This window comes from Mus musculus, chromosome 18, assembly GCF_000001635.26.
Source record: "Mus musculus strain C57BL/6J chromosome 18, GRCm38.p6 C57BL/6J".
NCBI classification, from domain to species: domain Eukaryota; kingdom Metazoa; phylum Chordata; class Mammalia; order Rodentia; family Muridae; genus Mus; species Mus musculus.
The window spans coordinates 37,921,881-37,936,671 of record NC_000084.6 but is presented as its reverse complement, the minus strand read 5'-3'; the positions used below and the strand labels follow the sequence as shown (position 1 = coordinate 37,936,671).

The 14,791-nt window shown below is 42.3% G+C and overlaps 1 protein-coding gene across 4 annotated transcripts in view; it reads left to right on the top strand.

The window, feature by feature from the left end:
• Positions 1-1,049: 1,049 nt before the first annotated feature.
• Positions 1,050-14,791, top strand: part of Diaph1 (diaphanous related formin 1) — a 92,022-nt gene continuing 78,280 nt past the window's right edge. For 3 of the 4 annotated variants that reach the window (NM_007858.4, NM_001305980.2, NM_001305981.2), the window contains exon 1: positions 1,196-1,470. In NM_007858.4, coding sequence (NP_031884.1) covers positions 1,354-1,470 — 117 coding nt within the window. In that variant the 5' untranslated portion in view covers positions 1,196-1,353. Of the gene's footprint in view, positions 1,471-14,791 lie in introns of all 4 variants that reach the window. The other variant, XM_030250316.1, reaches the window with a different exon arrangement.

Genomic DNA, 14,791 nt, shown 5'->3' with positions numbered 1-14,791 from the left:
ATGGTAACTGTGGGTGTTGTCAGTGGTACAAGAAAGGAGTGACAGGTAGCTCACTGTCTTTTCACTCAGCATTGGAATTCTTCTGGACAGTCTGCAGTAAGATGAGCTGGACAGCTCTATGCACCGTCTCACCCAGCAGTTGGAAGGTTGGAAACAGGAGATAAAGGCCAGATGTAGGAGACAGCAAAGTTAGTAGACTCCCTGATATTAGCTAAGTACTGGAGACTCCAAAAACTTCTGACCCTGTCATCAGAAATATACACTTGCAATCCTTTCCTTCAGACCTCAGGGTTATTCAGTTCATACTAGAAGGCCCCACATTAGGTAGATGTAGTCAGGAAAATGGATGGCATTGCTGAGGGGAGAGATCATATAAAGACCATACCCAGAGTACTCTTGGGCATGTTTGGTTAATGCTTGTGGGGAATCCTGGGTAAACACGTGGATGTCAGATTAATCTGTATAAATTTCTATCAATTATAAGTCACTGCAACTCCCAGAGTCCAAATTTCTTTAGTGGTGATACCAGTAGACTCCATGAGGAAATTGTGAGGATTTAGTGAGGAAAAACATGTCATGTTTAACATATGGCCTGGCCTATAGTTTGTGCCCAACATGTAGTAATTATTTAATTGCTGGTTAGGCTATTGGCAATAATTGGTTTGCCCATCTAAGAAACAACTAGAAAGCTAGTCTAGGATTCAGAGCTGGGCAATGAACTCCAGCTGGAATTGGCGCTGGCTGGAACTCAGTTCTTTCTACATCAGGTAACTTCTCACATTTTTCACTGCACAGGCATCATATACATAAAAACTGCATTATCCCACCAAAAAAAAAAAAAGCCTTAAATTTTCAACCAAGATAAAAGTGTCTCTACGATAAGCGTCCTGGTTCAGACAATAAAATTCTGGCTGGAGCATGAGATGGTCTAGCTTTACAGCCACGTGGGTTTCTGCGTGGGAGCCTAAAGGTCTACCCTGTTCCAACCGCCAGGGGGCGGTACTCCCCGCTGTGGCCTGGCAGAGCAGCGCCGCCCACTCTCTATCTCACCCCCCACACGTGGGTCCGAATGGTTAGGCCCGCCGGGCAGGTAGCGCGCTTCCGCGGCGTCCCGCCACCCCCCTCCCTTCCCCCATTGGTAGGGGCTGCGGGTCCGGGCGGAAGTGGGGCAGGCGGGCGGGAGCGAGGCGTCACCGTTGTATATTCATGAGGCGCGCGCAGCCCAGCATGTTAATGAGGCGGGGCGCGGCGGCCGGCTAAGAAGGCTGCTGGGCGGCGGCGGTGGTTGCTGGCTCGGGGCAGCCGGGCGCGAGCGGCGTAGACAAGGGGTCACTTGCCGGCGCTAACCAGGACATGGAGCCGTCCGGCGGGGGCCTGGGGCCCGGCCGCGGTACCCGGGACAAGAAGAAGGGTCGGAGCCCGGATGAGCTGCCTGCGACGGGCGGCGACGGCGGCAAACATAAGAAATTTGTGAGTGTCCCTCCCACCCTGCTCTTCAGCCTGGCGGAGTGGCCGCCCTCTGGACTCGGGCGACCCTCGCTGCCCTCCGGGGGCGTCTGCCTGCAGCTGGGGAGCCGCCCCCGCGCCTCCCTTCCTGGTTTTGCTGGCTCCTGGGCTTCGCGGTCCCACATTCTCCCCCTCCGGGACATCCGGCAGCCTGGATGTCCCACCTGGCCCTCGCCTCGGCCACCTTGGAGCTTCCCTCGCTGTTCAGTCCGCAGGCTCTGCGCTCCCGTCCCCGTGCCCCCGCGGGCTCTCAGTCCCACTTCCTTTCTTCTTCTGCCTCTGGTACCCCAACACGTCTTTTCTCTCTCTCTTTTTCTTTCTTCCTCTTTGCACCCCTGTAAGCTGTTCTAAGTTCTCTTCTCACCCATATCCCATTTGAGGTATCTTTTTCTTTTAAAAGGTCATTTCCTTTCTCACTAGTAATCCTTTTCACCTGCTAACTTTCCTCCCGCCCTGTCCCCTTCTGCCCGGTGTCACCTGGTAATGCTTCCCCTCAGGAATGTTACCTGACTTGAGTCTCGTCTCCCCTCCTTCTTTGGACGTTTGTCCTTGTGATTGTTGGTCACTGGGGCATGGCTGTAGTTGGCTTCCCTATCCACAAAACCTGTTTCTTTTTGCCCTGTTGCTTATCACTTCAGAGGGTTAGAACTTCTTTCAAGATACTATGCCCTTCATGACCCGAGATGGTGATTAAACCTCCCCCTTGAGGAGCGACTTAGACTTCAACTCCAATAAGTTTATGAGTAATTTAATTGCTTTTTATACACTTTAAAAAAAATAACCATTTTCTCAACTTATCCTTTACCATCTTCTGGGCCCCAAGGTTCCTGACATTCCTTTTCCTACCACCTGTAGGAGAGAGCGAATCTTTCCTTAGTGCCCAGTACTTCTAACCCCAGGCCGAGGGACTGTTGATGTTCATGTGAGCTGTTTTACTACCTGTTGCCGTTCCTAAGTCCTCTGTCCTCTCTATCCAGGGAGCTACTTACCTCTTACTGTAAAAGCTTTGAAAGATACCAAGGGGGGGGGACTGGGGGGGGGGAAGAAGAGAAAGAAATAGTTTCTGTGTAACTATTTGCCTATTGTTAACTAGATATTTAGTTTGGCCTTCCAGGTAACATAGTAATCTTTTTGACCAACTAAATGGCTTATAGCTCTTATGCCTCCCCCTACCCCCAATATTCTGATCCAAGTCCACAAGTTTGGGAAGTAACTGATAAGTGATGGATAATGGGAAGAAAGTGTTTGGTGACCTGCAGGGTTCAGAGCATATTATTCTGAATTAAAAGAGTGACTCATCTCTTCCTATTTCTAGCAAGACCAGGTGCTCCTAGTCTGTCCTTTCCAGTGACATACAGGGTGTCAGTAACTGTTTGATCCAGCAAGTACTATTGTAGAAATAGGATCCTTTGGCGACCAGAGCAGTATATCCTTAGGTTCTTTCTTTAAGGGTAATAAGAATTAGTCTTCCAGTCCGAACGTTTTCCTTCCACAACTTTCCTTCTATAGTGTAAGTTGTAGGACCTGTATTTCTTCTATTTCTGTATTTTTTTGTTTTGATTTTGTTGCCATGGATACTGTTTGACCTTCTCCATCCAAACTCTGGCTATTCTTGCTGATTTGTGATGACCTCTGTGACTTGTTACTGTTTGCTTTGTTTCAAATTTTATATGTGCTTCTTAATTAGATCTAACACAGTGTTTTATAAATTGGTAAAAATCTACTTAAGTAAACTCTCCCTGTAAGGCGAGAATTCCCAGGGAACCCAACTTCTTTTCACCTGTTTTTTTTTTTTTGGCATGTCACAGAGGCTTGTGTAGCTGAGTGGATTTGGCCCAGAGTTGTTATTTGCTGTACAGAGGGTGGAGCTGAACCTAGTTCTCTTTTACTGAGGTTCTGGTTTTAACCCTTACCTTGACTGAAGTTTTGAAAGTAGGTAGTGCAAGCTATGAGAGTTGGACCGCTTCCAGGAAAGCCGGCTGCTTCAATTCCTAATTGTCAACTACAGTCTCCCTTCAGGCGTGAGGATAGTCTTTCTCACTGCTTTTTATGAGAGCTATGAAAGTGGGAGACAGGGAGCCTTGCAGTCTTCGTCTCCTTGTCCCTGTGTGTGCACACGTGTGGGAGTGGGTGGAGTGGGTGAGATTGCTGGGGTGCTTCTGTTACCCCGGCTCCGGTTCCCTGAATTTACTGGCTAAATCCAAACTCAAAGCTGTTTCGCCTACTCCACCTTTCCTCCTGTGCAGTATCCGCCAGCACGCCCATTCTGAGTGTGCTATAAAAACCCTCGGGCTTGGACTAAGGGTGCTTGAAGCTTTGTCTTTGAGTGGTTGCAGCCCCTCAGGCTGCTTGCAACCACACCTTTCGGAGCGGGTGGTTTGCATTTGAAGGACTGCAGTTCATACCTTTCTGGCTTATGCAGATTCTAAGTCCAGGCAGCCCGAAGTAACAGAGCTTATCTATTGTCTGGGATCTGCCCTTTACCCTCTGAGGCAAGTTGTGTGGAGAGCAAGTAGATTTCTAGTTTTACAGGTGGATAGGCATCATCTTTTAAAGGCATGGCTGTTAGGAGCATTGATGTAACTGAAGCCAGGTTGCTTGGTTTTCCCCTTCGGTTCTGGATGAGTCTGTCTTCTGGGCCAGGAGCATTTCCCTTCACTAGCATTGTTCCAGTTCCTTTCAGAATCCTTTCAGAGGAAGGAAAATAAAAATTTGGAGCGAACAGAGTGTTTCTGACTTTGCAGCAGGGACGAATGTGGGTGTCAAATACACTCATTTCTGAAATATATGTAGAGAGTCAGTACACCCAGGGAGTTGGGAGGCTGCAGAGTATCCCTGCATTTAATAAATTACATGTCTTCTCATACAATTGAGAAATTAATATATTTTAAGAGCAGTGATTGCCGATTCAATGAGAACCATAAGTTCTAAAAGCAAGGAGAGTGGGTAAATGTTCCAGTACTTAAAAAACAAAACAAAACAACAACAAAACCAAAAAAACCCCGAAGAGTTTTTTTTTTTAAGATGCGTTTATTTTTGTTGTATGTGTTTTGAGCATTTTGCCTGCATGTGTGTATGTGCACCATATGTGCTGCTGGATGTTTAAGGAGGTCTGAAGATGGCACTGGATCCTTAGAGCTAGAATCAGAGATGGTTGTAAACTGTCACGTGAATGCTGGAAACTGAACCTAGGTCCTCGGCAAGAGCTACAAGGCTCTTAACCACAGATCCGTCTCTCGGCCGTCAAGAGCTGGACATTTTGGACTATCAGTGTTTGTTATAAAACCTTCAGGAAGTGGTAGTGTTAGTGAGGAACTGTATAATTTTGATAAGCACATGGACCAAAACAACTGTTGTATTATATTCTGTATGATAGAATAACCTTATTGGCTTGCATTGTAGTTTGTTTATAAATGGGTTGCCAAGTTATTCTAGGGCAGAATTGTCTTTAGTGGAATGGAATAAAGACCTCAAAGATAAGGTTGTATACCACATGGGATTCAGAGGAGCCGGGTAGAATCATGTTTATTATCAAGCACTATGAGACGTGTGGATAAGCAAAGGGTCTGTATATGAAAGCGAGTCCTTCTCCTTTGTGTTTGTTGGAAGCATTCATAGTTACAGAAAGCATTTTCACTTTGAAACTAATTTTATATTAAGGTTTTTTCTTTCTTCGATGAGCCTTTTGTTTTGCAGTAATAGGGAAACAAGCATTTTAGAGCAGCAGCTAAGGTGCTCACCTGCCACTGTTGGCTGACGCTTACTTCCCTTGGAGTCAGCTGCCCGCTGTCTTTGTTTTCACCTCTCCATGGTCTTCTGGGGGCTGGTTTGAGCATAGCCAGGGTTTTGGGCAACTAGGCAGTTAGAAACTATTAAGACTAAAATTTTGAACCAGGCATGGTAGCCTTTAATCCCAAACAGGTGACCCTCTGAGGCTAGCCTGGTCTATGGAGTGAGTTCCAGGACAGTCAGGGCTACAAAAACAAAAGAAACAAAACAAACAAACAACCCTGTTTTAGGGGCAGAGTAGGGGTAGAGAGAATATGGAAGTGAAAAGTAAAAGAATATTGTAATCTCTATGCAAACCTATTTTCTCTTAAAACAAAACAAAAATAAACCCAGGTTTATAATTATTAATGCCTTTTTTACTGTGGAAAAAGACAAATATTGAGACTGATATTTTAATGAATTTCCTTATTATAGAATAAGTGGGTCAGTCATTCTTTCAGTATTGAGATTTTTTTACTTCTACCCATTATTAATGGTTGTTTTGAATGGTACCCTAAGACCTTGAGAGCCGGGGGTGGGGGTGGGGGGGGGCTGCTGAGATGGCTCAGTAGGTGAAGGCATTTGCTACTAAACCTGAAGATCCCCAGTACCCACATGGTGGAAGGAAACAAGTGATGCTTCCACATGGGCAACCATGTACATACACAAGCACAGGCACACGCACATACACACCCCAAATAAATAAGTGTTAAAAGAATAAAAACTTTAGCGCTACCAGAGTTTCCAATTTCATTAAGTCTAAACAGTGTATCAGTCACTTCTTGCAGTTGTCTGCTGGAAACGGCAAGGGGCTGAAAGGTCGAAGGTGGATGAATAAATAGAAGGGAAGCAGACATTTTGGTTTCTATGTTTTATTAAATATAACACAGGAAGGGACTTGGTGCAGGAGTGAAAAGAAGCTGATTTTATTGCTTGGCTCTGTGACAATCAGGAAGTGTCCTTTGCCTTTTAGACATTGTTTATATTTTTTTTTTCAAGAAGAGGACAGAATACAGAGGAATGTAATCATAATGGACCTGGATGAAAAGAGTTATCGCTTGCTAGCACTTAGCGTTTGGAGACCTTGGATCCCAGCACTACAGACCAAACCACACCAGAGTTAGAGACTTGCCAGTTCCTGATACAGCTGTCCTTAACTGTTGGATTCTAGTGTGTCTGTGACCATTGAGGCTCTGCCAGTCTTGAACTTCTCGTGTCCTTCTACCTGTTCTTTGTGTGTCTTCCTTGAGATACTGTTTAAGGTTTTGATCATTAAATATTTGTCTTTGTTGTAGCTTATGTGCAAGTCTTAGGAATATGTGTGTTTTGCGTGTATTTTATTCTTCTTGTTAGCTATTTGAATTCCCTAACAGTGTATACTGAAAAAAAGGGGAGGTGTTTATTTTTTGAAGAAGTCCCTTTCCCCTCACTTTTGTTCTTTGTGTTATTTCAACATCTTTGCTAAAAGCACATAGATTTTCTCTTTTCAGTGCTTTGGTTCCACATGTTGGTTTTTGGTTGGAATTTTTACCTTTAGACAAGATGGCTCACTTTTAGGATCAGGGAATGAGATTCCATTTATCTTGGACATCCCCTGTTGCCTCCCCCCGCCCCCCAAACAGATAGACAGACACACATACAGAGTTAGATAGTGCTAACTTTTGTTTTCCTGTACTAGTATGCTACAGGTTGTATGTCAGATTGTATAAATATTAGTGAATGTTTAGAATTTTACTTAAAGATGTGATAGATTCATTTCAGAATAAAGAGTATTGCCACAGAGTAACTGTGGCAATAATAACAATTTGAATGAATGCTTCCTGTGTGCCTAGCAATGCTAAAGTTGTGAACTCACTAGTCTTAATGCTGGCCTTAATAAAATACACATTATTATTATTTTATTGGATTAGAATCCATTGAGATTGGGCAACCTGCTTGAGGACACGAAGTAGAAATGGCAGAGCTAGGATTCAATCTAGATTCAGATGATGGATTCATTATTTTGTAATGTCACTTCATATGTAATCAGACTTTGACATCTGCTATGTAAGAATATTCACGTCTAGAAATTTCCTAGAAACTTTTGGTGGTATCCTAGAGTCCTTTGGCCATCTCTAGTCTATTAAAACTGGATTCTCGTAGAGTTCAATTAGTGGGAAAGTAGTTCAAGGTTTAGAGGTACAAAGTGCTTTGGCTAAGTGCCTAAATGCTTTGTACATTTAGTAATTTAGACTTTGAAGTAATTGGAAGAATCATAATTAAAATTATCTTAGAGCTGAAAAAGTAGCAGTTACTGAGCATGTAAACCCCATCTTTCCCCTGTCTCAGGAGGTATTGAGTTGTGTAAAACAGTTTTTAGAGTAACCTGATCTCCGTTGTAAGTGGCCCAGCTTTAGCAGCAGCATTGGTAGGCATAGGCAGTCTCAGTTGTTTAAGTTGCTGAGAGTGGCAAGTTATGGCAACGCACCAGCAGAAGTGAGGTGAAGCTGAGGCCTAAGACTGTCTATGTAATTAGCCTTTTTATGCTGAAATTTGATGTTGGGCATACGTCAACACTTACTATCCTGAAACTTAAGGATTTCAAATGACTACTAACTCCAGGCTCGCTTCTGAGTCTGAGAACTGCTGGCTTTGCTCTTTAGACCTGGCAGTTATTTGTCTGTAGTTAATAATTAAGACACTGCCACAGAGATCCAAGGACACAGAACTATAATTTTCTGTATGATTGGTGGTAAGAAGTTGAGAATAGAATTTCTCGTTTGCCTCTGTCCAAGTAGATCTATCTACCTTGGATCCAGAAGCTAATCATAAAGTCATGTGGTTATTGTATCAGATTTCAGCCTTGGGCCATATACATACATACATATGTATATACACACACACACACACACACACACACATACATATGCATACATAGATACACACACACATACACACACACCCATCTAGGAGGAAAAGACTTACTATCTAAGGCTGTGAATATAAAAATTGTGTGTGTGGGCAGGCTGCTGGGGATCATACCTGTGGCTGTAGGCAAGCACTCTACCATTGAGCTATACTTTGAGCCCAGCATAAACTTTAAACTGATGTCTAAATTTAGAGAATTGGGAAAATTAAATAGCAGTGTTATTAGACTGAGAGAAGAGCTTAAGTTTCAGAATCTTCAACATTGGATGTGAAAAGAATCTTAAAATAATATAGCTCGTTCTTTAGATAAAGGTTATCCTGAACCAGTGGTCTGCCCAGTATGCAGTCTAGAACTAGATGGTCTGCCATTTCCATGTATTGCTGCTTGGTTGTGACCTCACCGCTAATTAGTCATGTGAATTTTGGACAAGTCATTTTAGTTTGCTTGGTCTTTTCTTACAAAACCTGAGGGTTATTATGAATCATCCCTAAGTTCTGGGCCAGTGCCATGCCAGTGTGCTGGCCTCTTAGACTCAGTAATGATCTAGTGTGGGAATGGACAGTGTTGGCTTCATAGGAGATAAGGCTTGGGGCTGGCCCTGGAAGGAAATCTGATTAGTGGGGAGGGAGGGAATTTTCTGAGGTGGGGAGAAGCTTGAACAGAGGCTCAGATGTGTGAATGTGTGCTGGAAGTGAGGGAAATGGCATTGTTACCAGGAGATTGGTGGGTGTAGATATTAGGAAAGCTAAAGCCACTTCACTTGGCAGAAGTTTTAGGTTTTCTTCCTGTAAAAACCTGTAGGGAAAAAAAAAAGACTGAAAATTAGCATTTTATTTCATATGGTACACATTGATATCAGTTTGGGGCCATATAATGTATTGTGATGACATTATGTAATCAGGATATCTAAGAACTCAGATTTGTGTTAAGTAAGGTCCAGGAGATATTTATTTTTATTTTATTTGTATGGGTATTTTACCCATATACGGGTACTGAGAATTGAACCCTGGTCCTTTGGAAGAGCAGTCACTACTCTTAAGCACCTAGACATCTATCTGTCCAGCCTTCAGAAAATAACTTTTGCTGCCTTTGATGGTGTTTAGGTAGTTTAAAGTCTTTACCACTCACACTGCACCTGTCTTTTTAGGGACTATCTGGATCTTATGACCAAACTGTGGGCACAGTCAGATACTGCCTTTGTGAGAACCATCTGAGCCAGTGTTTGGGCTCAGTTTCTTTTTCTAACTGTTCTTTTTCCTGACACTTGTGGTGTTACCTTTGGTTGTATGGCTGTGGAAGTGTTCTTCACTCTTCCTTGAATACAAACATGCTTGTCTTGCTCTAGAGTCTTGCCATCCATCCAGCTAGCTTGTAAGGTTTCTAAAAGCAGTAGTGGCGCTTAGCTCATGTTATCTATGGCCTTCCCTGCACTTAATTTCAGTGCTAGTTTGGGAGTCTTGCATCAGGATTCCCCACTCTCATGGTCTAATATAATAGACTGACAGTTCTAAAAACATTAGCTATCTCTTGCCAAGGTAACTGTGAGCTAGAGAACCACTAACATAACTACCCCAACCAGAATAGCGCTACAAAGTAAAAAATGATTACTGTCTCTGGAGTTACTATCTGACTTGTGTCTAATGAAGGCACATTATGTATGATTAAAAACCTCTGAGTTATTTTACAAAGTACAAGGCTGCTGACTTTCACCACTATAAATGAGAGGCGTATTTGACTCAGTGCTCATCTAAAGTGAATAGAGGCAAGTTCTCATGGTATTTGAATCTATTAATACCATAGTCTTTGATGGGCATAGAAAGCTTTACACAGACCAATAAAGAGGAGCCTGAAAATGTAGTCTGCAGGATGTGTCTGGGTCTCCATAGTAAATGGTAGCGGTCATAGTGTTCTTGATTTTTAATTAAAAAAAAATATTATTTTATGTGTCTGAATGTTTTTCCTGCATGTATGTATGTGCAGCACATGAGTGCCTGGTGCCCATGGAGTTCAGAAGATGACAATGGATCCCCTGGAACTGGAGATAAGGATAGTTGTGAGCTGCTGTGTGGTTCTGGGAACTGACTCAGGGTCCTCTGCAGGAACAAGTGCTCTTAACCTTTTTGAGTCATCTCTCCAGCCCCAGACCATTCTTTCTTAACACATACTCCAGTCAGCTGTAGAATTTCTTTAGTTCCTTTATTTGGCCATAGAAGCAGATAGCTTTGGACTGTAGTAAAACTCTTCCATCTTGTTGGACTCATACAGATGGTTTTAGTCTTGTTTTTGTCTGAGATTTATACCAAGGCTCCTCACTTGCAAGGTTCTCTAATGTTTCTTGATCCTTGTAGTTTTGAAGGGACAGGAGTTGGTCCTGGTTGGCAGCTCTTAGCCTCTGCTACAGCTTGTTCGTTGCATGTAGGCCGTGGGTGACGTCTGTTTCCTGTGATTGAAACCACAAGAAGAAGTGGTGAGAAACCACTGTAGGATATGTATTATCAGGCAAGCAGCAGGCACTTGGGCACCCCTTAAAGAGAGTAGTAGTAACCAATTACAGTCTTTTAAGAGGCCCAAAGAGACCTTAGAAATGATTTGACCCAGTTTTCCTTTAAATGAGGAGAACATGGAAGCTTAGAGCTGTTTTGTTGTCCTTAATTAGATGAGCCACATTTTAGAATCCAGCTATTCAGTATGCTCTCTCTCACTCTGTGTTATTGCTCATTCTGCTCTTAAATTCTGCAAGTGTTCTTTGTCAGAATATTTACTGAGGTATATAAGAGGAGAGAAAGTTTTGAACATTTTGAATATGGGAATTGGATGATGTTTTGCTTTTTGTTGTCGTTGTTTTGTTTTTTAGAGACAGGGTTTCTCTGTGTAGTCCTGGCTGTCCTGGAACTCTCTTAGTAGACCAGGCTGGCCTCAAACTCAGAAATCCACCTGCCTCTGCCTCTCGAGTGCTGGGATTAAAGGCGTGCGCCACCATGCCTGGCTGATGTTTTGCTTTAAATGCTGTGCTAATGAGTTAAAAAACTTTTTATGTTTTCAAAACATCAGTATCCAGGAAATCAGTTTCTGCTGGTTTTTTATTTCATATAACATATGAATATTCTAGTCACTATCTTTGCACAAATGTTTTATAGAATTACAATTATAGTTTATATATTTTTTACTTTTAAAATACTGTAAATATTTCCCATTTCTTCAAGCCTTAAAAATTATTTGAAATGGAAATTCATTTTTTAAATAAAAGCAGTATGTTGCTTCTCTTAAGAGAATGTAGGTATGTATAAACATAGAGTAAAACAATCCCTTTGTGTGTTTGTGTGTTTGTTTGTTTGTTTCTGTTTTTTGGAGACAGAGCTTATCTCTGTATCTCTGGCTGTCCTCGAGCTTGCCTGTAGACCTCAGAGATCTGACTGCTTCTGCCTCCCAAATGCTGGGATTAAAAGCATATGCCACCTTTACCAGGCTTCCCTGTTTTTCAGAAATTGAAGTTATTTAAAGTAGGACCAAATAGAGAAATCCTTGCTATTGGGAATTATTTGGGCTTAAGTACTCTGGCATGGAATTGTGTATGGGATTGTGTCATAACATAGTTCATCATGGTTTGATTTCTAGAAGGATCAGAATGACTTTAACTTTGACTTATATTTCTGGTGAACGTCCATAAGAATTTAAATTGTCATTGTGCTCTCTGATCGCCAAGATTTCCCTTTAGATCTTGTTCTAGGTTTATAAAAAGCTAGAAAATGTTTGTTGTAGTTTTATTAGCTCAAGTCTGGCTTTTTGAAAAGCAGTGTAATTTTTGGGTTATTTGCTGTAGTATTAATAGTAGATGGTTATTTTTGGATATTCAGTGATGATATGAGGAGAAAAAGGGGTGTAACTATTCTTTGGAATAGGTCTTCACGCTTGGTTTCTGTATGTAGAAGTGATAGCAGTTGTAGAAACTTCCTGTCTGTTGGGCCTTGGGTGTGTCATATGTGCCTACCCTGAGGAGAAGATGGACTGCTGCTCACATCTCTAGGGAGGAGGACAGAGTTGCTACGGTGATTGAGAAACAGCATTCCTGAGTCACTGACTCTTTCTAAATGGTCAACACCCGTTTTTTAAAGGAGCAATGACAATCTTCCCTGAACTCAGAAGCCCAATAAGGAAATGAGGAAGAACAAGTACAGGATTTGGAGCTTGAAAAATATATTTAAACTTTAGAAAAAAGTCTGCTAGGGTCTGGAGACATGGTTCAGTGGTTAAGAGCACTGTCTGTTCTTCCAGAGGTTCTGAGTTCAATTCCCAGCAACCACATGGTGGCTCACAACCATCTGTTATGGGATAGGATACCCTCTTCTGGTATATCTGAAGACAGGTACAATGTACTCAGAAACATAAAGAAATAAATCTTTAAAAAAAAAAAAAAAGAAAGGAAGAGAAAAAGAAAAAGCCTGCTAACATTATGTATTTTCTATGTGTTCAAGTTTTACCAGAACCTTAAGGTATTTGAGAAATAGAAAGCTTTATATAGCTGTCTGGAAGTGACAGAGTATTCATTCATGGCTTTCATGCCCTTCCTTCAGCAGAGAAGATGGGTGTGTCTGCCAGATACTTGATTTCCCAGCTCTGAGTACTTTGTCTGTTGGCTGCTTGTTTTCCTGACCCAGGAGTGTCTTACACTGTGAGGTGCTGACACTGTAGACGTGTAAGAGGAACGCGGTGTCCCCAGACTGGCTTCTGTGCTGGACTTAGTGGAACTGGAGTGGCCTTTTCTTCTTGTTTCCAGGCTGTCAACTATCTGTGAAGCACGTTAGCTCGTCCCAGTGCTTAAAGATGAGCTGATCTGGAGGCAAGACGTTGCTGCTTCTTTTCCCTCAGATCTGTCTCCTTGACCATGAGAGTAACAGATAATTTGAATCTCTTAGCAAGTAAATTCTACTATTAAGGCAGTATCTCGGTGTGGCTTTGAACTCTCAATCTTCCTGCCTCTGCCTTCCAAGCACTAGGACTCTAAGTATACCATGCCTGGCTTCATGGTTGGCTTAAAGTTTTGTAGTCAAACCTTTTTCTTTTTTGCCTCTGCGGTATCCTCTTTTTTTTTTTTTTTTTTTTTTTTGAGGTGAATGTTGCAACTCTGCACCATTCCCATTTAGGGTAATAGGTAACAATAATTGTGATGTCAGAATTTAGTTTTTCTTTTTTTGTTTTTGTTTGTTTTCGAGACAGGGTTTCTCTGTATAGCTCTGGCTGTCCTGGAACTCACTCTGTAGACCAGGCTGGCCTCGAACTCAGAAATCTGCCTGCCTCTGCCTCCCGAGTGCTGGGATTAAAGGCGTGCGCCACCACTGCCCGGCCTGTTTTTCTGTAGATGGAGATGAGATGTCAGTTTATTTGGGCCTGCGATGGGAATGGAAGGAAAAGCTCTTTGTATTTAAAGTTACTCGTTTTTCTCGCTCCAGTTCTGCCTGGGGCCCAGCCAGTTTCTGTGGTTCTGTCATCCTGTTTTATTTCTTTTTTCAAGACAGGATTTTGACTTTTGTCATTTTACTTTCTTATTGATCTTTGATCTCCAGCCTAATGAAGACAATATAGCCCTAAAGTCAGGAATGCTAAAACTGTGCTTGACTTCAAACACAAACGTACACCTTTCCAGTACTTGCTTACAGCTTTGGTGGAATGTAAACTTTGTGACAAAGCTAGATGAAGAGTTCAAGTCTGTGCTGTAACCCTCGTGGCCTCTCCATTCTAAGGAGCTTACGGCGAGGCCTGTGCCAGAATCAACTAGTGAATCGAAGGCAGACCCCACAGATCTCTGTTCTGAGTGTCAGGCTCTACGCTTCTTTCCAGGATTTGAAAGGAAGTTGTTGGCCACACTTATTTCCCACTTTGCCTGTAGGTAGTAGTAGCCTTTGTCACTATCGAGACCTTACTACTTTTCAAAGAAGGTGGAAACACTCCTAAATGATGTCTTGTCTATTTCTTTTTTTTAAAGATTTATTTATTATTATATCTAAGTACACTGTAGCTGTCTTCAGATGCACCAGAAGAGGGAGTCAGATCTCATTACGAGTGGTTGTGAGCCACCATGTTGTTGCTGGGATTTGAACTCAGGACCTTCGGAAGAGCAGTCAGTGCTCTTAACCACTGAGCCATCTCTCCAGCCCCGTCTTGTCTATTTCATAATTGACTATTTTCCCCAAGGACAATTTACAAATATGTCTTGTGGGCTGGAGCGCTAAGCATAGTCTCTGGTCTCATTCGTAGGGAAATACATTACTCTTGAAGGCTTAATCTGATGGCTTAGTGTATGTAATCCTACTTATCTATCACAGAACTCAAAACATTATCACTTGCCCAATTTAAATTGTATTAACGAATACACTGTACTTAGGCTGGTGCTTCAAAATCTATAGAAGTGTTAATTTTAAAATAAAGTTTAAGCGATATCACCTGAGTAAAACACGCTTTGGCCCTGCAACACTTAACAGCTACAAAGAGAGTTGCAACACTTAACAGCCACAGAGAGAGTTGCAACAAGTATCTGTTAAGAAGGCTCTGATGTATAAAATATTAAGAGCCCAGCTTAGATGAAGGCTAAGTGTAAATTTATAGGCAAAGAAT